The sequence below is a fragment of the Diaphorina citri genome, unplaced genomic scaffold, assembly GCF_000475195.1.
Source record: "Diaphorina citri unplaced genomic scaffold, Diaci psyllid genome assembly version 1.1 scaffold515, whole genome shotgun sequence".
NCBI lineage: Eukaryota > Metazoa > Arthropoda > Insecta > Hemiptera > Psyllidae > Diaphorina > Diaphorina citri.
In genome coordinates, this window is record NW_007377949.1 from 56,554 (window position 1) to 78,874 (window position 22,321).

Sequence of the window (22,321 nt, forward strand, 5' to 3'; positions counted from 1 at the left end):
ATACGAACGGGAAAATACTTGGTAAAATTTGCCAACACGCGTTCGTTGGAGGTTAGAATTAGCTGACATGGAAACTTTGAATTCTCAGAATGCTACAATGAAGGAGGTGCATTATAATTTGATCATGTCTGACGGTTTACACCTAGGCAATAATTTATTACCTTCGTACGTTGTAATCAGGAGGCCCTGTGTTCGAATCTCAGTCGTGGCCTGGAACTTTATCCTGCCAACACGCGTTCGTTGGAGGTTGGAATTAGCTGACATGGAAACTTTGAATTCTCAGAATGCTACAATGAAGGAGGTGCATTGTAATTTGATCATGTCTGACGGTTTACATTTACACCTAGGCAATAATTTATTACCTTCGTACGTTGTAATCAGGAGGCCCTGTGTTCGAATCTCAGTCGTGGCCTGGAACTTTATCCGCAATCTTCTTCTTTTTCTTCGCCTTTTCCCGTGTTCAGACGGGGTCGGCGTTGTTCGTCAGCCTCTCAATTAGCCTTAAGGTGACTTTGGGCTGACTTTTGGTTTTCACATTTGTTCTTTATTTGACGGTGTTTGACAATTCGACCACGACAGCTGACTGCTAGGGTAAAGGGGCGATTTGGTCTTCTGTATTTCAGCTTTAAAAATTTTCATCATCATATTAAGTTTTTTGGGCTGACTTTTGGTTTTCACATTTGTTCTTTATTTGACGGTGTTTGACAGTTCGACCACGACAGCTGACTGCTAGGGTAAAGGGGCGATTTGGTCTTCTGTATTTCAGCTTTAAAAATTTTCATCATCATATTAAGTTCTGTGTAAATCCCTATAGGGACGATGGTGAAACGTCTTAAGGTGTGTCCACACATAGTCGACCGGCCGTCGATCGATGTCGACTGAACCGTCCACATTGCCTCGATAACTTAGATTCTCCTCGTCGAGCAACGATCGACGGCTGGTCGACTATGTTTGGACACAGGTTTAGATATCGTCACAATTCCATATTTTCATCACGGTACACCTACAGCATAATTTATCTATAAAACATTGATGGACTTAGTTTGAATGTTATTGAACATGAATATTTTAGTGTACAGACAGAAAATTAATTGCCTTCATAGTTATCGCTGATAAATAACACGATATACCAATTTATTTTGGGGAAAAAACAGCCCCAGGCAGGATATACGAGTAGGTAGATACATGATCCTGACCATTTAGGTAGGTAGATTGAGATAGGTAGAGATTCCTAGAGACTAATCGTGGTAGGTATAGGTACCTATAAATTTATACAGAATATGATAAAAGTATCTGTTTGTTACAACATAATCTACTGACCTTCCTCTGTATCTACTTTTTTTTATGTCGCTGATTTGAATTTGAACCGTAGTCCTTTCCGGACTTAGTGCCTCCGAAAATAAGAACTTGAGTACGTTACAATACTCATAATCTACTGACCTTCCTCTGTATCTACCCTTTTTTTATGTCGCTGATTTGAATTTGAACCGTAGTCCTTTCCGGACTTAGTGCCTCCGAAAATAAGAACTTGAGTACGTTACAATACGATTTCCTTTGAGCAATAAAATGTAGTATGTATAGGTACATAAAAAAGAGATTTGGTGAGAAAGATATAGGGAGAAAGTCTTGTTTTGTCTAAGAGTTCTTATGAGAATAAGAATACGAAATTCCCATTTTGAAATTCTCATTCCCTAGTAGCTTTTGCGGAAACCTACTTCCGTTGGTAAAACAAGTATATCCCTTACAAGTTTCCTCTTCAAACCCAACCTATCTCATAACCTTGATACGCCATGACAGGAAGAAGTAGGCAATCAGCTTCATGACGATCAAAATGAACACCAAGGTTACTGAAGAGGACCAGAAGTTATCTGACGGTTGGGACACTGCATCAGCCATACACCGGGGTGATGGTCTCTAGCCATGTTCAATTGGCTCGTCCTAAGCCGCAGTCAACTATCGTGAGGACTTGGGCTTATTCTTTAACAGCGAAGAGAACCCTTTGAAAAGCTGCCAGCTAGCTAGGCTGGTTTGGGTTGGCTGTTCTCTCTGTTTATAGTCCCACAGCTAGACACTAGTCTACCCTCTGTTTAACGTCCCGTTGCAAAGAAAGATTACAGGGTTGGCTCCGCTCAGACTATTTGAAGCATTTTCCAAAGCACCTTTTGGAAACACATCATCTGTGAATCCGGACATCAACTCACAATTTTACTCCTCTCCTCTTTGGACACTCGATGTCCCAATTTGAAGTCAGCCGCACTGTCCATGCTTTCTCTCACTGATTGGCTCGTCCTGAATCGCAGTCAACTATCGTGAGGACTTGTGCTTATTCTTTAACAGCGGAGAGAACCCTTTGAAAAGCTGCCAGTTAGCTAGGCTGGTTTGGGTTGGCTGTTCCCCTGCCTGTTTATAGTACCACAGCTAGACACTAGTCTACCCTCTGTTTAACGTCCCCTTGCAAAGAAAGATTACAGGGTTGGCTCCGGTCAGACTATTTGAAGCATTTTCCAAAGCACCTTTTGGAAACACATCATCTGTGAATCCGGGCATCAACTCACAATTTTACTCCTCTCCTCTTTGGACACTCGATGTCCCAATTTGAAGTCAGCCGCACTGTCCATGCTTTCTCTCACTGGTAGTATTATGTATTACTAAGCAAGATTGTACGTTTGCCTGACAAAGAAGTAGATGCATAGCGCCATGACGACTTGATAAAATAATCTGCGTGATTTTAAACTTGGTTTTGTCCTAGGATTCTAAGGAATAAGGATTAATGTTGTTCGTGTAATTTCATCAATCACAGTAGGTAGTATTATCTATTACTAAGCAAGATTGTACGTTTGCCTGACAAAGAAGTAGATGCATAGCGCCATGACGACTTGATAAAATAATCTGAACTAAATCGAACTTGGTTTTGTCGTAGGATTCTAAGGAATAAGGATTAATGTTGTTCGTGTAATTTCATCAATCACAGTAGTATTATGTATTACTAAGCAAGATTGTACGTTTGCCTGACAAAGAAGTAGATGCATAGCGCCATGACGACTTGATAAAATAATCTGAACTAAATCGAGGAATAAACCTCGATGTGAACGTTGTCTAGGATATCACTGATCTTTGACTGACTGATGTAACTTGTGTCTTGATCAATAGTAGTAGCGGTCGTCAACTTGATCTCAGACATCAAGGTCATTTAACCACTAGATATTGGGAAAAGCTAGTGGTTAAATGACGTAGGTACCCATACCCCACCCCCACGGGGACATTTCTCTCCATTTTTTTTTTTTTTTTTTTTTTTTTCGGGAAAATAACCTTTTTCGTTTGACAGAAGGAACTGTAACTGTTAAGGTCTTATCATCCTGAAATCAAAGAGAGAAGGAAGACAGGATAGGAAAGGGCCAGCCATTTTGATCCCGGCCATTATTCTTACAACGTTTTACAGCTCAAGTTATATATGTATGTATCTATCAATGTCCCATTTTTTTTTTTTTAATCTTAAATGAAATGAAAATAAATATACCTTGTTTTATTCTTTCAAAAACCATCTGCTGTCTTTTACTATTTTCCCCCCTCTCACTTGCAGTCAACAACGGACTCCACGAATTAAAGGGAACGGGCCCCCAAGTACGACCAATTCGAATGGATAGACTAAATTTTGTAAACGGGCCCCATAGAATGGACAAAGTTATTGATAAAATATTGCAAACGGGGCCCATTGAAAAGGAAAGATTTATCTAATAACGGGAATATGGGTTTGATGAATAGGCCCCTTACTTGTATGTTTAAAAATTCCAAGAATCAAAGCTTTTAGCCAAGATTTTCGTCCTGGGGCCTGTGGATAAGGATAATGAACGATGTACCCTCCAGCTAAAATTATTTGTATATGGGGGATTGTAGGTAAGGGTATGTGTACCCTCCAGCTTATCGGGAAAGAAAAACTCTAATCTGTAATACTCGTACGCTGAGAAGGTGAATTAGATGTCAGATTTTATTGTCCATCATATTTCATAATTACCTATTACGTATGTTTACACCATTTCCTCTGAAGATTGGAGATTTATCCTCATAGCTTTAATAGGTGTTTTACTCGTCCGCTGATGATTCTAATTATTTCACTAAAGACGTCAGTCGATTTATGACGAGTACCTACATGACACAACAGTATTTACAAACATCCTTAATTTTTTCTGAATTAGATGTGTGCTCCACCGTTTACGTATATCCGTAACTAACTTTAACTCCTATACGAAATACCCTACTACGTTGGATAATGAGCTATAACGATGATGTGTTGGAATTTTTTTATATTTCTTAGCGATAAAACAGTTGCTAGGTCGGACTTTCAAGGTCCGTCATAACATGCTCATTCTGCAGTATGCCCCTCTTCAGATGGGCGAGAAAAGACTCAATGCTTTTTAGATGAGTGAAGTGCTGGGTTATCATATACACAAAAAGCCCACGTAGGGTAAACTGCCCCGTCCGTAACTAACTTTAACTCCTATACGAAATACCCTACCACGTTAGATAATGAGCTATAACGATGATGTGTTGGAATTTTTTTATATTTCTTAGCGATAAAACAGTTGCTAGGTCGGACTTTCAAGGTCCGTCATAACATGCTCATATGCCCCTCTTCAGATGGGCGAGAAAAGACTCAATGCTTTTCAGATGAGTGAAGTGCTGGGTTATCATACACAAAAAGCCCACGTAGGGTAAACTGCCCCAAAAGATGGGTTATACGAATCTACGAGTTGCTTGGGTTAACACGATCGTCAGAAATTACCTTGTTGACATATTTGCAATCCAAATAGAATTGTGAATTTTTCTGTTGGCATTACCTAACAGTTGAATCTAGGACCTTTTGCAAGACGTGTTACTACTAGACCAACCTTCTGCAGTATGCCCCTCTTCAGATGGGCGAGAAAAGACTCAATGCTTTTTAGATGAGTGAAGTGCTGGGTTATCATATACACAAAAAGCCCACGTAGGGTAAACTGCCCCAAAAGATGGGTTGGTTATACGAATCTACGAGTTGGTTGGGTTAACACGATCGTCAGAAATTACCCTGTTGGCATATTTGCAATCCAAATAGGATTGTGAATTTTTCTGTTGGCATTACCTAACAGTTGAATCTAGGACCTTTTGCAAGACGTGTTACTACTAGACCAACCTTTCCCCTGATAGTAAAAATCTTGTCTAATTCTTGGAAAATTAGTAATTTCTCATCATTTACCTAGAAAGCGGAATGCATCGTTGGAAGATCTCCTAGCACCTATTCTAACACGTGACATGCTACAAAGCAAATGCGGAGCTTTTATCGAGAACATAACCTTTATCCGAGATTTGATACGAACGGGAAAATGGACAAAAAACTCAAGATAACCCTGGCCTGTTATAACAGGCAATTAGGAAATAAAAGAGGTATCTTTTTTCACATTAATATGGGGCCTGTTCACTGGATTAATTTGTCCTATGACTTCCCCTATTTTGGGTCCCGTTCACTAAATACGTGTTAAATCTGGCCTGTTATAACAGGCAATTAGGAAATAAAAGAGGTATCTTTTTTCATATTAATATGGGGCCTGTTCACTGGATTAATTTGTCTTATGACTTCCCCTATTTTGGGTCCCGTTCACTAAATACGTGTTAAATGGTCCAGGTTTCGTTGTTCAAGACAATTTCTAATAGGCAAGTAGGAAATAAAAGAGGTACCTAATTTCATATTATTTTGGGGCCTGTTTACTGGATTTAGCCTGTGATTTCCAATATTTTGGGTCCCGTTCATTAATTACGTGTATATGATCCAGATTTGGGACAGATTTAGGTTGTTCAAGACAATTCCTAATATTAGGCAATTATGAAATAAAGGAGATCTATTTCCCCCTCATTACCATGGGTCCTGTTCCTTGAATTTCAGCTGAGACTTCTTCTTCTTTTTCACGGTGGCGTTTTCGGACCGACTCAGATAGACATGTTTTGATGAACGGTCTCCAAAATAGGGAAAAAGGGGGAGGAACCCTTTTCCCCTAATTTGGGTCCTGTTCCTCGAATTTTAGCAGAGTACAAGTAGGTAATATCAACATCCGTTGGAGCTCCTCGGTTTCAGTTCGCTGTCTGGAATTTGAATGGATGAATCCTCTGGCTTAACGCTGTGAACTCGGGGTTTAGTTTCATAATGTGACTGGTAGCCATACTTTAACCAATCTTCTCTACTCCTATGCTAAGAGCTTTCTATCTTAATAAGAGGGCCTGTTCCCTCCAACACTCGGGGGCACGGTTGGTCCAGTGGTAACGCGCTTGCTTGCCATGCAGAAGGCCCCGGGTTCGAATCCCACCATCGACAAAAATTTGTACTGTTACAATACTTGACAAAATATTAATCTTTCCTTTTCCTCTCATCTCTCTTTTCGCAGGATGGTCTCCTCAATCACCCCAACAAGTCAGAGTGCACCCCCAAAGTGGCTAACTTCAAGTGATTTCTCCCACAAGGTCACCCGATCATCCGTTGAAAAATCAACCACGCACGACGTTGGTCAACATGAGTGATTCATCAGAAACTGCTCGCTTCTCGTATCACCGCTGGCTTCAAGATAGAGTTGTGTAAAACTGTCTCCGTCGATCGATGTCAACTGAAACCGTACACTGCGGCCCCTTACTCTGAAAAATCAGAGAACGGTGCCCTGAAATGAGGGCTAGAAATCACTGAGAAAAATCCGAGAATAGGGCCCTGAAAAAGGGGCTCAAACTGCCGAGATAATTAGGTGAACAGGACCCCATAATATTGGGGAAAATGAACCTGCTTTATTTCCTAATTCCCTATTAGAAAGAGTCTTGAACAACCAAAACTGAGGGTATTTACACGGATTTGGTGAATGGGACCCAAAAGAGAGGAAGTCACGGGCAAATTTCAGAGAATAGGGCCCATAGTAAAATATAAAAAGAGACCTCCTCTATTTCCTAATTGCCTATTAGAACTGCCAGAGCATTCGTGTTTTTCTGCCTACCAGGTCATTTCTAATAGGCAATTAGGAAATAGAAGAGGTCTATTTTCCCAATATGTACTATGGGGCCTGTTCACCTATCCATATTGCTGTAGGGGCCTGTTGCGTGAATTTCGAAGAATCACCGAAAAAGGAGTACCGCTGAGGTATTTAGGTGAACAGGACCCCATTCTATTTTGTATTGGGAAAAATAGCCCAGGTCATTTCTAATAGGCAATTAGGAAATAGAAGAGGTCTATTTTTCCCAATATGTACTATGGGGCCTGTTCACCTTCCATATTGCTCTACGAAAATTATCCGATTTAAATACAGGAAAAAGCTTCGCCATAAAGTCAAAAAAGTGTTCTTTTAGTTATGTGAGACTGTAAGCTGATGGTAGACAATTTTCTGTGGACGCACGAAATTACGAATAATGCTGCAATTTCTGAATATTACCTAACATACGCCTGTCAAGCATGCTTGAACGTGTGTGGCGGGTATTAGTGCCCTTAAGGTCCGTTCCCACTTGTGAGTTTCATACGATTTTTCCCCGAATGTCCTGTAGGCAATGTAATTTAAATGAGAGTGTTCCCAACTTCCCACTACGCACGACACGATTTTTTTTCCGAACGACAAGAGTGGGAACGGGCCTTTAGACACCCATATCTGTAAGAGTAAGTCAAAGAGAAACTCCGACTCTCGGAATTAAGAATTCTGCTTTATCAGTTCATTAGAGCTTTCAGGTGTGTTATCAATGACACATAGATAGCCAAAGGATGTTAATTTGTAACAACTGATAATTAATTAAGATTACACTAAGTACTCAGTTTTATCTTATGTAAGTTTTCAATCTGAATTTGATAACCAAGGAACTAATTTTGAGCAAAGTCATGATAAGTCAAGTGTTATGTGTACCCCAATATCGGTACAAAGGCGCGAACTTTACATGGCTCTTCTTTCATACCTTTTCCACCTTATCGAAAAGCACTATGTAACACATCGGAGATAAAAGACAACTATAGTGACTATACGTTAGAAAGTGTTATTATCTTTACTGATCAGAATCAGAAGCGGAACCTTTGAAAAAATAAACACATAATAACGAAATTATGACTATTTTATGCGTATAGGTATTACAAATGTACCTACATTACACATCTCAAATGGTTGTTTCTGAATAGGTATGTAGGTACTATAAAAGAAGTTCGCGGTTTGGTAGGCCCATGAAACACCTACATAGATCTAACTACGGATAATCTGAATCCAGGAGTCTAATAACACCTTCCCAATAAACCAAACTCGCGGCAATTTTCTTCGGACGCGTCCAAATTATAAATAATGATTTTCCCAGAATTTCACAATTCTGAAGAAAATTGCTAAGTTTGGAAAAAAGGAAACTCGTGCGTTATTAAGCACACAAATACCTACACATCATGTCCATGTGTGCAATTAAACACAAATCATTAAATAATTTAAATTTTAAGTGATTAGTGATTACATATTGTACGTAGGTAACCAGTGTAACCACTAATCAGCTAATCACTGATTTAAAAGATTGCCTACATTGTACGAGTAGGTAGGCAATCAGTAATCACTGAATCGCACCAAATCATCATTTTCATCAATCCATTACTTCTGTTTCCACGATTAAACTACGAAAATTATCCGATTTAAATATAGGAAAAAGCTTCGCCATAAAGTCAAAAAAGTGTTCTTTTAGTTATGTGAGACTGTAAGCTGATGGTAGACAATTTTCTGTGGACGCATGTACGTAGGTAACCAGTGTAACCACTAATCAGCTAATCACTGATTTAAAAGATTGCCTACATTGTAGGTAGGCAATCAGTAATCACTGAATTACACCAAATCATCATTTTCATCAATCCATTACTTCTGTTTCCACGATTAATCTACGAAAATTGTCCGATTTAAATACAGGAAAAAGCTTCGCCATAAAGTCAAAAAAGTGTTTTTTTTAGTTATGTGAGACTGTAAGCTGATGGTAGACAATTTTCTGTGGACGCACGAAATTACGAATAATGCTGCGATTTCTGATTATTACCTAACATACGCCTGTCAAGCATGCTTGAACGTGTGTGGCGGATATTAGTGCCCTTAAGGTCCGTTCCCACTTGTGAGTTTCATACGATTTTTCCCCGAATGTCCTGTAGGCAATGTAATTTAAATGAGAGTGTTCCCAACTTCCCACTACGCACGACACGATTTTTTTTCCGAACGACAAGTGTGGGAACGGGCCTTTAGACACCCATATCTGTAAGAGTAAGTCAAAGAGAAAGAGGAACTCCGACTCTCGGAATTACGAATTCTGCTTTATCAGTTCATTAGAGCTTTCAGGTGTGTTATCAATGACACAATGAGTATCTATGTCATAGATAGCCAAAGGATGTTAATTTGTAACAACTGATAATTAATTAAGATTACACTATAAGTACTCAGTTTTATCTTATGTAAGTTTTTAATCTGAATTTGATAACCAAGGAACTAATTTTGAGCAAAGTCATGATAAGTCAAGTGTTATGTGTACCCCAATATCGGTACAAAGGCGCGAACTTTACATGGCTATTCTTTCATACCTTTTCCACCTTATCGAAAAGCACTATGTAACACATCGGAGATAAAAGACAACTATAGTGACTATACGTTAGAAAGTGTTATTATCTTTACTGATCAGAATCAGAAGCGGAACCTTTGAAAAAATAAACACATAATAACCTCAACAGGTACATTAGTAAGACAATCTAATGGCATTTTTGGTGATTTTGGACACGGATAGTAAGTACCTAATACCTTCCTATTTGTATTTTGTGATCAATGGGTATGTGTCACTACAGTAGTAGGTATACTTATGCTTTTTCGTCATTTCATTATTAGGTATTATGTTGGTGGATAAGAATTCATAGACTAAAATACTTATAGGTATGTTGGTGCTTGGTGGGCAATAATTTATAAACTGAAATTCCCATGTTGGTGGATATTGGATAAGAATACAAAAAAAAAAAAAAAAAAAAAAAAAAAAAAAAAATTTCTTCGGGTGCGTCCAAATTATAAATAATAATTTTCCCAGAATTTCACAATTCTGAAGAAAATCGCTAAGTTTGGGAAAAAGGAAACTCGTGCATTATTAAGCACACAAATACCTACACATCATGTCCATGTGTGCAATTAAACACAAATCATTAAATAATTTAAATTTTAAGTGATTAGTGATTACATATTGTACGTAGGTAACCAGTGTAACCACTAATCAGCTAATCACTGATTTAAAAGATTGCCTACATTGTACGAGTAGGTAGGCAATCAGTAATCACTGAATCGCACCAAATCATCATTTTCATCAATCCATTACTTCTGTTTCCACGATTAAACTACGAAAATTATCCGATTTAAATATAGGAAAAAGCTTCGCCATAAAGTCAAAAAAGTGTTCTTTTAGTTATGTGAGACTGTAAGCTGATGGTAGACAATTTTCTGTGGACGCACGAAATTACGAATAATGCTGCAATTTCTGAATATTACCTAACATACGCCTGTCAAGCATGCTTGAACGTGTGTGGCGGGTATTAGTGCCCTTAAGGTCCGTTCCCACTTGTGAGTTTCATACGATTTTTCCCCGAATGTCCTGTAGGCAATGTAATTTAAATGAGAGTGTTCCCAACTTCCCACTACGCACGACACGATTTTTTTTCCGAACGACAAGAGTGGGAACGGGCCTTTAGACACCCATATCTGTAAGAGTAAGTCAAAGAGAAACTCCGACTCTCGGAATTAAGAATTCTGCTTTATCAGTTCATTAGAGCTTTCAGGTGTGTTATCAATGACACATAGATAGCCAAAGGATGTTAATTTGTAACAACTGATAATTAATTAAGATTACACTAAGTACTCAGTTTTATCTTATGTAAGTTTTCAATCTGAATTTGATAACCAAGGAACTAATTTTGAGCAAAGTCATGATAAGTCAAGTGTTATGTGTACCCCAATATCGGTACAAAGGCGCGAACTTTACATGGCTCTTCTTTCATACCTTTTCCACCTTATCGAAAAGCACTATGTAACACATCGGAGATAAAAGACGACTATAGTGACTATACGTTAGAAAGTGTTATTATCTTTACTGATCAGAATCAGAAGCGGAACCTTTGAAAAAATAAACACATAATAACCTCAACAGGTACATTAGTAAGACAATCTAATGGCATTTTTGGTGATTTTGGACACGGATAGTAAGTACCTAATACCTTCCTATTTCCTATATTTGTATTTTGTGATCAATGGGTATGTGTCACTACAGTAGTAGGTATACCTATGCTTTTTCGTCATTTCATTATTAGGTATTATGTTGGTGGATAAGAATTCATAGACTAAAATACTTATAGGTATGTTGATGCTTGGTGGGCAATAATTTATAGACTGAAATCCCCATGTTGGTGGATAAGAATACAAAAAAAAACAGTCAGCTCTCTCAAAACAAGTTGTGTTTTGTCAGCTCTCATGCTCATGAGGTCTTCTACCTTTGCGACCTTTGATTGTTTATTTGAGGACAGTATTGATGTGATCATTTATCACTTATCAGTTGCAACGATTGTGACAGTCAAAAAGTCCTTTCAAAACTGACAAGCACGAGTATAGGTATGTCCTTATGGGAAAAAAGTGAATGTAGAAGTGACACAACAAAGGCAAAATGTTTGTAGGTATACCTATTTATCAATGAACAAATAAAATTTTACTTTTATCTGTCCTTTACTTAGAAACGTGAAATTCTTACTCCTTATGCATCACTGTATTTTTACTTCTTATGCCTTAGGGAACCCAAAAATAATGTTGAAATTTTTTTGGTCTGTCTGTTTAGCTGATTGACCTTTTTTTCTTGCCCTATTCACGAGAACACGGTTCGACCGAATTTGATTAATATTTGAAGTCACTTTCCATAATAGTTCTCAATAGAATAAACTCTCAAAAATCAAAAGGCGACCATTGGTCCACACATAAGTAGAACTCTCTTGTCCTGTAGGTACCTAATCAAAAATTTGGTATATTTGCACATCCACTAAAAAGATAAATGGTCTTCTTTCCCTTTCTATTCTATACCTTCTATTCTTTTGCCTTCTATACCAACATACCTATACGGGATTCTATACCAATTTATTATTCTACATATCCAAGATATCAGAGAATCAAAACCTAACAGAAAATTTTATTAGGACCATCCACCGAAAATAAATCTCGACTCTATCCACTTACAAGTAGGTAAATGTAAATCAACTCGTATGTACCTACTATCTACATCCCTATTTCTATACATTGTAATTAAAGATATATATCAATAAGAAGAAAATCAGGCGATTAAAGCTAAATTTTACCTATTCTCAAAAATCAGCCGATTTAAGTAAAATTTGAATTTACAAGAAATAATATTAATATTTTGGTACACTCACCCCTTCCGGAGGTGTTATATCCAATTCTTCCGTCAGGTATACCTACGATTAAAAATTCAACAAATCACCGCAATTTTGAGTAAAAAAAAAAATCACTGGTCACTAATCACAAAAAAACACACAAAGAAAAACTACTATATCGAAAATAAATAAAATATTCGATCGTAATTATTTCGGAAAATCGGCACGAATCCTAAACTGGCTCGCGCCGCTAAATGGATAGAGAGCTACTGTAACTTTACACCGAATCAGCACAAACCAAAGACCTCATAGCTGACCTCGCTAGATAAGACTATTCACAGGTGAGACCGTCTTCTTATCTCTTCAATTAGAGGATCATGAAATTGTAATAGGTAGCACAGGGTCCATTCCGTTTATTGTGTAATAAATAAATAGGTAAATAAATACATATTAATATTTGGGAAAGACACGATTCGTCTTGATTTTGTGTGGAAGATTCGAGATTCGTCTCTGTGAAAAGGTATTGATCGATTCGTATCATGAATTTCTTTCTTCAAAAAGGCCTATACCTGATTCGTCTCAGGACTGAAAAAGGGTACTGCCCGATTCGTTGAATTTCACTATTTCTGTACCTTAGGAAATATTTACGTTTAAATCATGGTAGATATGGATACAGCTCTGAGGTAAGTAGGTAAGTGGTTCTAAAAGAATTACGAGTATTTACGAGCGGATGGAGTCAATCGTTTTATGAAAATAATGCGACTGGTCCATTGGGTAGACCAGTGGTTTGTTTGGTGATGCAACTGGGACACAGAGAGTATCTCGATATGATACCTGTTGTCATTGCATTATTTTTCAAGGAGAAGTTAAAGATTTTATCAAGGTCGAAACTTAGAGTTCATTGCATCATTGAGACTTGAAATTTCGGAAGATTCTTGATCTTAAAGACGCGAGAGAAATAATCCCAGATCCGAGGTATATTTATTTAACTTAGATCACTTTTTAGCGAAATTCCCTTTAGGGATAACCTCTTTACACTATGAAATGTCTGCTTTATTATTAGGCCGGCTACTCAGACTTCAACTGTCAGACAAACCTAGGTCTGTCAGACCGCCAGAACGTGTGTGGTGGAAAAAGCTCTTTCAGATCCTCTGAGACCTGCAGTCGGAGAGTGAGTGGGGAGTTGGCCGCCCTCTTTTAAAGTCTTTTCACATTTACCTAATTCGTTTGTTTTTGTATTTTTTGTTAAATAAGCTCTTTCAGATCCTCTGAGACCTGTAGTCGGAGAGTGAGTGGGGAGTTGGCCGCCCTCTTTTAAAGTCTTTTCACATTTACCTAATTCGTTTGTTTTTGTATTTTTTGTTAAAAGTGTTAGAACCATAGATACTATCACAGTTGGACTACCATCACAGACTTATTGGTTCTTGTACATTGTATGTTCACATTCACATATTAGAACCTACACATAAATATGATACACCGCATTGGTTTTATTAAAAGTGTTAGAACCATAGATACTATCACAGTTGGACCACCATCACAGACTTATTGGTTCTTGTACATTGTATGTTCACATTCACATATTAGAACCTACACATAAATATGATACACCGCATTGGTTATAGGTATAGTTAGATACGTATCTGCACATAATTATGTACCTACTTAGTTGACCACATAGTATACGTAATACCTACACCTAGAACAAACATTAATGCATACCTACATTGGGGGAATTTACCTATATAACCTACCTACCTACGCCATGAACATTCGCAAGACGATTCAGCTGTTATATGGACACTCGGCATAATAGGTACCTACACATGTACCTAGAAGTATGCCTACCAGTACCTACATTTATAAATCTGGTAGATGGGTACCTGCCTATAGTTTATCGTACCATCAGATAATATAAGAACACATAGATATATGTACCTACTAAACCTACTTAGATAGAATAAAGACTTTATCTCGGTGATAAATCACGACTGACGGTTTCATTTGATAAAATCATATGCAATAATGGTACAGCCGTGTATCTGTAACCATCCTGTGCAAACTAAGTTTGTAATCTTCCTTCGATATATGTTTGGCGATTCCTTCTTGTTTAGCTACATGGGTTTATTATTATGTTAAGGCGTTCTTTTCTTGTCTTGTGTGTCCCGTCCATCTTTGTATGCAATAACATATGCTATAATTTGGTCTCTTTATATCTAAGAGCCAAACTTAAAGCCAGTATAATTACAGAGTGTAGTCCCGGCCATTAGACATATTTTTCTATGATTTTTATTTTGCTATTTAGACATATGAGGGGCAACCTTTCAACAGCCAAGGCCCTCTCTACTGATACACCCTGTAGATTCGTATAAGCTCAACCTATCCTTTAGGGCTGTTTGCTCCTACGAATCTAAGCCTCAAAGTGGACTTTTTGTGTACGTGAATAAACACCCTGTAGGTATGTATATTCTAAGCAACTTAGTATTTCACTGGACCATGGATGCATAGATCTGAACCGATCATTATCTTTTCACCTTATCATTGGATTTTTACAAATCTAATTGACCAACATGAGATGTTTCATAAGTAGTTATTTATGGCACATACATATTTATTGTATTGGTCACAGTGTCACACTTTTTGATAACCTCTTACTGATTCATTTAAAAAACATACATTATATGTAAATATTGAACCTACTATTTGAATAAGTAGTTTTATATCTATGCTAATTTGATAGGTATATTACCTACCTACGTATTTGTAATGCGTTCATTGTTGATAGGTACTAAAAGAGACACATAGATAATATGGTGAATATACTCGTAACTGTAGGTTTATACCTACCTACCTACATCAACTGACGACTCGTTATACGTATGTTGCAGGATAATATACATACCTACTTGCCTAAACTTATGAGGTCAGAATATTCTGAAGAACACTACCTACCTACTTAGTTTGGAAGGTACATATAGGTAAGACAAGAAAAAACTGTTGACTGGAATAGCAGAAACTGATAACGTTCCTTAAACTGACGTAAGAAAATGTAGGTTTATATACCTACCTACCTACATCAACTGACGACTCGTTATACGTATATTGCAGGGTAATATACCTACATACCTACTTGCCTAGACTTATGAGGTCAGAATATTCTGAAGAACACTACCAACTTGTTTGGAAGGTACATATAGGTAAGACAAGAAAAAACTGTTGACTGGAATAGCAGAAACTGATAACGTTCCTTAAACTGACGTAAGAAATGAAACTAACTGATAAAGTTAACAAATTTCGTTCCCCATATCATTTCAAAACCGTATCAGAGGTACGAAATATTATTTCAATGTAGCTACACCTACCAACTCATAGATAGGCACTTATACACATGTATGAAAAGTTGAAAAGCTTCTTTGTTTGTTGTTGGAGTAGATGTTTTTCCCTCTTTAATATCTATCTCAGGGGTATTTGAAGTTACAATTTTTGAACTGGCAATTCAACTTGTCAGCTTAGTTGATGGCTTAGATGCCTAGTAGATAGGCACTTATACACATGTATGAAAAGTTGAAAAGCTTCTTTGTTTGTTGTTGGAGTAGATGTTTTTCCCCCTTTAATATCTATCTCAGGGGTATTTGAAGTTACAATTTTTGAACTGGCAATTCAACTTGTCAGCTTAGTTGATGGCTTAGATGCCTAGACGATCTGTAAAATTATGCGCCTATTAAATTAGATGGGGCCATACCCCTATACCTACATATACAGTCAAGTAGGTACAGTGGATGTCTTGATGGTAAGAGGTCTTCTAGTGGTGATAGAAATTAGAAATACTTCAGGCGTAGGAGGTAGGAGTAAACTTACTTAGGTACTGAGTAGGAGTTCTGTCCACTCAAAAGTCTTATTAATCTCATTATTACCTACAACACCTCCATTACAAAAACCCCTAGACTTTTATTCCTTTGTTTTATTCTGACAAGACATCAAAATTGTCTACTCGTGTTCCTACTGTTTGGGGTCTCATATTTGAACATCTAATCTGACAATGTTATCATCAAGTTTCGGGAAATTAAAAATGACATCGTGCTGGTAGGGCATTCAACTTTCATCTGTCAACTTTCGTAATATGAAGAGATAAGAAATAGGAACTCAACCTCATGAATAGTGTTTAAAACCCCGGACTTCATGATTTTATGTTGACATAATATTGGTCAAAATTTGAACATGTTGATATAACAAATAGTTTTTTTTTAAGTTTTGCATCTTTAAAGGCACTTCACCAGTCATACTTGGACCAAATTGGTTAAAAAGCCAGAGAAACAAAGATAGGTGAAATGAAGTTTCCTGCCGTTCATTTGAAATTTGAATACGAAACCGAATTCCGTTCGCAAGAACCAAAACGTGAGTTACCCGTGTTGCAAAATTATACACAAACAGATAGATTACGAATAACAAAGTTGATAAGACCCAATAGTCAAGACCCCAGATTTCCATTTCGCAATTTCACACTACTTGCGTCTGTACAAAAAAAAAAATGTTCGCCGCCTGAGAACTTTTAGGTACAAAGGTTCGAAGGAGGGCGAGAACAATAAATTATAAACTTAGCTATTTTAAACTACTTAGCAGGTTGAACGAGAACAGAAAAATGGAATTAGTTCAAATTTCAACTAGATATTTAATTATTTATACCTTAGTTACGATTTACGTTTAATTAAATTAAATTAAAAATCATTTAATTAATCGTAAATAAGGCATGGAGTTCCGCAGTAGGTATGAAGGTTCAGTCAAGCTGAACTTTAGAAAATATACTCGCGATCATGAAAAATGGGACTATGATTATGTAAATTCGGTACTTTTCCTACAGTAAAAAACTGCTACTGCTGCCCTTCCAAAAAAATTCTTCTTTTGTCTATAAAAATATCAAATTATCGATTGATGTACCGATTTAGGAATAATGAGGATACTATAAGAGTAAATGAATAAATTAATAAATGAAAATAAACTGTAGGATACCTACAGTTTTATTTTCATTTTTTACTTTTTCCCCAAAATACCGACCTCAAACCTCAACCCATCTAAATACATAATTTCATTTGAAGCCGAAAACAAATGTGTTTCCAACTTCTAGATTCGAGAGTAGAATACGCTGAATACGTCCAGTTTTCTAGATTTGGGACTGTAAATTACTAGGTACTATGCTCGAGAGAAATAGTTTTAAATAGTACGTACTCACCTAGTGTACCTAGTACACATATAACTATTGTCAAGGTCGGTGCATAAGGGCAGGGGCTTCAAAATAAACAGTACGCATCAAACAGACTCTATTAGGTGTTTACTATGTTTTCTCTTAATCAACAGACTCATTAGAATATATGCATATTAGCCTTGCAATTATATGCTGTTCGTAGAATCTATTAGAGATGTACAAAGAGCGAGTTGTAAAAAAGAACTACTCTTTTCAGTGGACCACTATAACTACAAATAGAACCAATTTTAATTGATTTATTGAAAAATAATTTTCAAATTGCAGAATTGTTTTGTATATATTTGAGGAACATAGTATTTTTCTACTGTCTAAATGCTTATAGCTAAATTAAAAATACCAATTGAATAATAACAGGTAGGTGCAATCCGTGTAATAATTATATTTCAATATTATGTTCTCCCTACTATAGCGGGCAGTGGAATTTTATAGCACCAAATTTTACTGCTCCTAAAATCATGCCAAAATTTGAATATACCAAAATTTGAGTCCAAATAGAACTTAAACTTCATATGGTTAGTGGAAATAAATAAATAATATGTATTTACCATTGTCTTCATATTTTACACACGTAGCATACTTTCCTCCTCTTGCAAAGCTCGGATGGCACTTTTGTTCATGAAATAATAGCTGGCAGTTCTTCCTTTCTGAAAAATAAGGAAGTGCGAAGTTTGCAGTGAAAAGTAGTCCTTCTAAGAGGGCCTCATTTCTATTCTCAAGTACATGAATAAAAGCTTTTATTATTTTGATTAATATTTAACAATTTCTAATATTCGTTGCAATTTAAATTGATTTTTTTTTTGAAAGCCTAGTTAGCTTGGTTGGTAGCGCGTCTGCCTTGTAAGCGCTAGGCCGCGGGTTCGATTTCCGCCCGGGGCGGATTTTATCAAGAATGTTGATGGGTCCGCCTTCTTCACTCTTCGATTTTGGACCGATAACGATTCCACTGTTACCCTCTGTCAAACCTAGAAAAAATCCTTCTAACACCTACCTCATCAGCATCAAGGCCGTTACTTTCGTGTGGCTCTTGCTTCGATTTTCCATCTGAATCCTGTCTGACCATACTCTCATCTCGAGGATATTCATTTACTTGATCGGTCAGTGGTTAAGAAGGGATAACGTTTGTTAGCAGTTTTTATGACTTAATGACTTACCAAATCCTTGATAGTTCTTTGAGCTCCCGCTTTGATCAAAATAGCGCTCAATGTCTCTACTTGTGCCACGCCCATTGCATAATGAAGTGAAGTTCTTTCAAGCTAGAAACAGAATCATGTTCACTTACTAAATAGAATATTCTTTACTGAACAGAATATTCAGTCAAAAGGTTCATATTTATGTGGCCGGTGGCCTCTTAGGAGTGTAAATGAAATGTTGCAGTCAAACCTCAAAGTAGTCAAATGGAGATTTAAAAATAATGAACAAATTCTAATGTTATGTGGTTACCAAATTTCAAGTTATTTGGTTACCAACCATTGAAGTTATTTCGTTACCAAATTTCACCAGGTTTGGGCGGATCATTTGAAATTTGAAGAGTCCAAAGAGACCAAATAAAAAAATCGTCTAGTTAAAACTTCAATCTTACATCGTTCGGTCACCACTCAATTTCAATTAAAGCATAATTATACAAAATGTATTATACACTCACATTGTCTCCTATGTTTAATGTCAGCGGGAATTGCGTGGAGATAATTTTCACGATGTTTTCCTGAGCGGAGAGTATGGCAATGTGCAGGCAGCATCTTCCTCGATTATTCTTGCCCACGGCCAAGAGCTTTGCATCTTTGGCTTCCTTGTTGAGCATTTCCCTCACTATGGAGTCACTGCCCAGGCGAATAGCTCGGTGTAGCTTTTCTCGCCTCTCCTGGGAAATGGAAGATATGTAGGTTTCGGGGTAAACATTTAGAATGGAAATGAATCCTGAGAAGGTACTTTGAGGTCCCGGGGGGAAAAAATAGAATGGAAGGTCTACATCTCATGTGCAATGTTGTGGTGAATTTGAAGTACCGAAAAAAGATCAAACAGTAGGTATTGACGTCATATTTTATTATTGTTAATTTGAGGGACAAAAAAAAAAAAAAAAAAAAGACGTCATTTATTAAAATTCCAAAAATTTTTAGGTGTCACTCACTATTCGGTAGACCTTAGACCCGACAGACGGACCTTTTCAGCCGTACCTGTCAGGTCTATCTGATACTGTATGTGCTCATCAGGTATACCTGTCAAGTCTACCTGATAGTAAGTGCCTGGCCTTATAGGTCAGACATGTGGGACAATGGTGGCCCACCGAGATATGCAAGGGAACTATGAAAGAACAATATTGATGTAAATTTATCCGATGCTACCCAAAATGAATTTTGGACTTTGGAAAATGATCCTTCATACAATTCGCTATCAATTCAGTGGACTTACGAGTAAGCGAAGCAAATACAACAACATTGAACGACTAAAGGCCCATTCCCACTTGTCGTGAGTTTCATCCCATTTTTACTTTCCTTATCCTGTAGGAAGGAAAGTAATGTAATCGGGTCAAATTTTCGATGGTCAGATTTTAGTGCCAAAATAGGTACGTTTTGAGGTCCCTGGAGCCTAAATCCAAAGTTTCAGCTATTGGTCCGTGTGTGTGTCTGTCTGTAAACAAAATATCTCGAGAACGGTCAGTGGTTTTCGTTTCTCGGTGATTGTAATGGTTTTCTCACGAGAATCCTTTTTTGCGGACATCTTGGTATTGTCGTCCGGGACATTCGCTCCATTTTCCTGAGGAATTAAACAAGGATTTTCGAGACATTGGAAATTAGTTGTGAGACTTGATGACACAGGATGATCACAAAAAAAAAAAATCACACGACTTTCCTTATCCTATTGAATGATGCTTATTTGGGTGTTCATCTATTGTAACTTTTCTAATATCTCTCACCGTTTAGTCAGTATAGCTGAAATCCTCCAAAAAACGGTTGAAAGCCGCCAAAAAGCGCCAAAAAGCACCTATTTTAAACAAAAGTTTCGTGTCGCATCCTTGTCACATTTGACAGCTGCATGCCAAATTTCAAGTCTCTAGCTCTTACCGTTCTCGAGATATTTTGAAAAAAAATCTTACACATTTGGAGTATTAGGAAATAACTGCATCAAAAGAGCTAACCCCAGATTCGGATATATCAGATTCAGGTTACTGATAAGTTCCATTTCGCGTGCTAAATAAAATTGGTTAATCGGTAGATCCTAAAGATCCAGCCAGAGTCGCATCTTGACAAGTTTCGGAAAACTCACTTTTACTTTCCTTTTTACTTTTTTAATTTCTAGGTAGAACGAATCCTTCAAAGTTAATCAGATTGGCGTAGTGTCAAAACAGATTGCCTTAGACCTGGGTTACACAGGAAAAGTTAGTGTCCTTAATGAAGTTATGTCGGTACGTACGTCTGTCATGTGAACGAAGCTTTGGTTTATTATGGAAAGTGGGAAGTGAACCAAAATCCGAATTTCTTTACCATTTCCCTGAAGGTTCTGTTTTGACACAACCAAAGTTAATAGTTAAGTGAGTTGACGATAATAAACTAGAGTAAAGTTACAGGATTTAGCTTATTTTGTTGCCAATCAAATGGCTCCTCTTTAAGACCAAAAAAAGCCCAACTAGTAAATAATATGATGGCTAAAAGGGCTGGTAAATGAGCAACAAAACTCAAAAAAGCTCAGCAATATTATTGACATACGTTATCTACTTAAATAATGTTTTAATTAATTTTATCTGAGTTCATCAACCATTATTTTCTGTACACACATGGAAAAAATATTTAAAAATAAAGCCTGGGATCAGAGTCACATTCAGGTTTTGTTTGCCACGACATCAACATTTTATGAGCCAATCAGGGAACAGTATCTCCGAAAGTGGGAAAAATACTCTATCATCAAAATATCGATATTATCATGACGAATATCAGGCTGAATTTGGATATAACTAGCGAAAAGTTGACTGTGATCCCCAAGCCAAATAAAATCTATAAAATAGACAGGAGTTATAGTACCTTCCTTTAGGTGGAAACCGAGGCCCATAGTGCGGTAGATTGTCATTGAGCTTCTCTCGAGAAGGACTTGCCCGGCTAAAAAACAAACAATAAGCATGCCATAGGTCCGAAATACCCAAAAACAACAAAACAAAGAAAAAGAGGGGGAAAATATAACAGACAAGAGGGGGGAAAACAGAAAAAAGACTAGATAAATCTCAAAGAAGATATGTATCGATTTTCCTCAAACACCTAGAGGTGTTTTCTTATTTTACACATGTAGATTTTTATGTTCAGTTTACAAGAGGACCGTTTGCCAGCCTCTTACATATTTGGGCAATATAGGAAATTTATTCAGAGAAGCCGTAAGTTCACTCTAGTTTTTCATATCTCTGATTTGAATCTACTCTAGTAGAAGCACCCCATGAATTCCCATTACAAGACCTCTTCCCACTCTACTGTGATTAATTATTCCAGATAGACCCTGACAAGAGAAAGCCGTAAGTGTTTAGAAAGACTAGATCCAAAACAAGGTCAAGTGTCCCCGCTTTCAGACGGGCTTACAAAAGGTGACAGGTGATTGAATCCAGGCAATTTCACAAAACTAGAGCTTTGAACTTCTTGTCAAGGTAAACTATCTGATCCAAATACACCATGACCTTACGAGTATTTGGG

At 37.2% G+C, this 22,321-nt stretch overlaps 3 protein-coding genes across 9 annotated transcripts in view; 1 reads left to right on the plus strand and 2 right to left on the minus strand.

Moving 5' to 3' along the window:
- Positions 1-6,643, plus strand: part of LOC103509621 (protein RTF2 homolog) — a 24,138-nt gene extending 17,495 nt beyond the window's left edge. For 2 of the 3 annotated variants that reach the window (XM_026823921.1, XM_017444253.2), the window contains exon 8: positions 6,411-6,640. The gene's annotated coding sequence lies outside the window, so the exon portion shown is untranslated. Of the gene's footprint in view, positions 1-6,410 lie in introns of all 3 variants that reach the window. The other variant, XM_008474245.3, reaches the window with a different exon arrangement.
- The window catches only part of LOC103509619 (ATP-binding cassette sub-family G member 4), a 23,020-nt gene extending 10,317 nt beyond the window's left edge, over positions 1-12,703 (minus strand). For 2 of the 5 annotated variants that reach the window (XM_017444252.2, XM_026823916.1), the window contains exon 1: positions 12,434-12,703. The gene's annotated coding sequence lies outside the window, so the exon portion shown is untranslated. Of the gene's footprint in view, positions 1-161; positions 180-362; positions 611-4,012; positions 4,168-12,433 lie in introns of those variants that run through there. The other 3 variants (XM_026823917.1, XM_026823919.1, XM_026823920.1) reach the window with 3 other exon arrangements.
- A 5,182-nt stretch (positions 12,704-17,885) lies between these two features.
- The window catches only part of LOC103509627, a 35,088-nt gene continuing 30,652 nt past the window's right edge, over positions 17,886-22,321 (minus strand). The window contains exons 27-29 of the mRNA XM_026823914.1: positions 19,297-19,512; positions 18,806-18,907; positions 17,886-18,298 (exon numbers count right to left, since the gene is read on the minus strand). Of these exons, the coding sequence (XP_026679715.1) occupies positions 18,215-18,298; positions 18,806-18,907; positions 19,297-19,512 (402 nt within the window). The 3' untranslated portion in view covers positions 17,886-18,214. The remainder of the gene's footprint in view (positions 18,299-18,805; positions 18,908-19,296; positions 19,513-22,321) is intronic.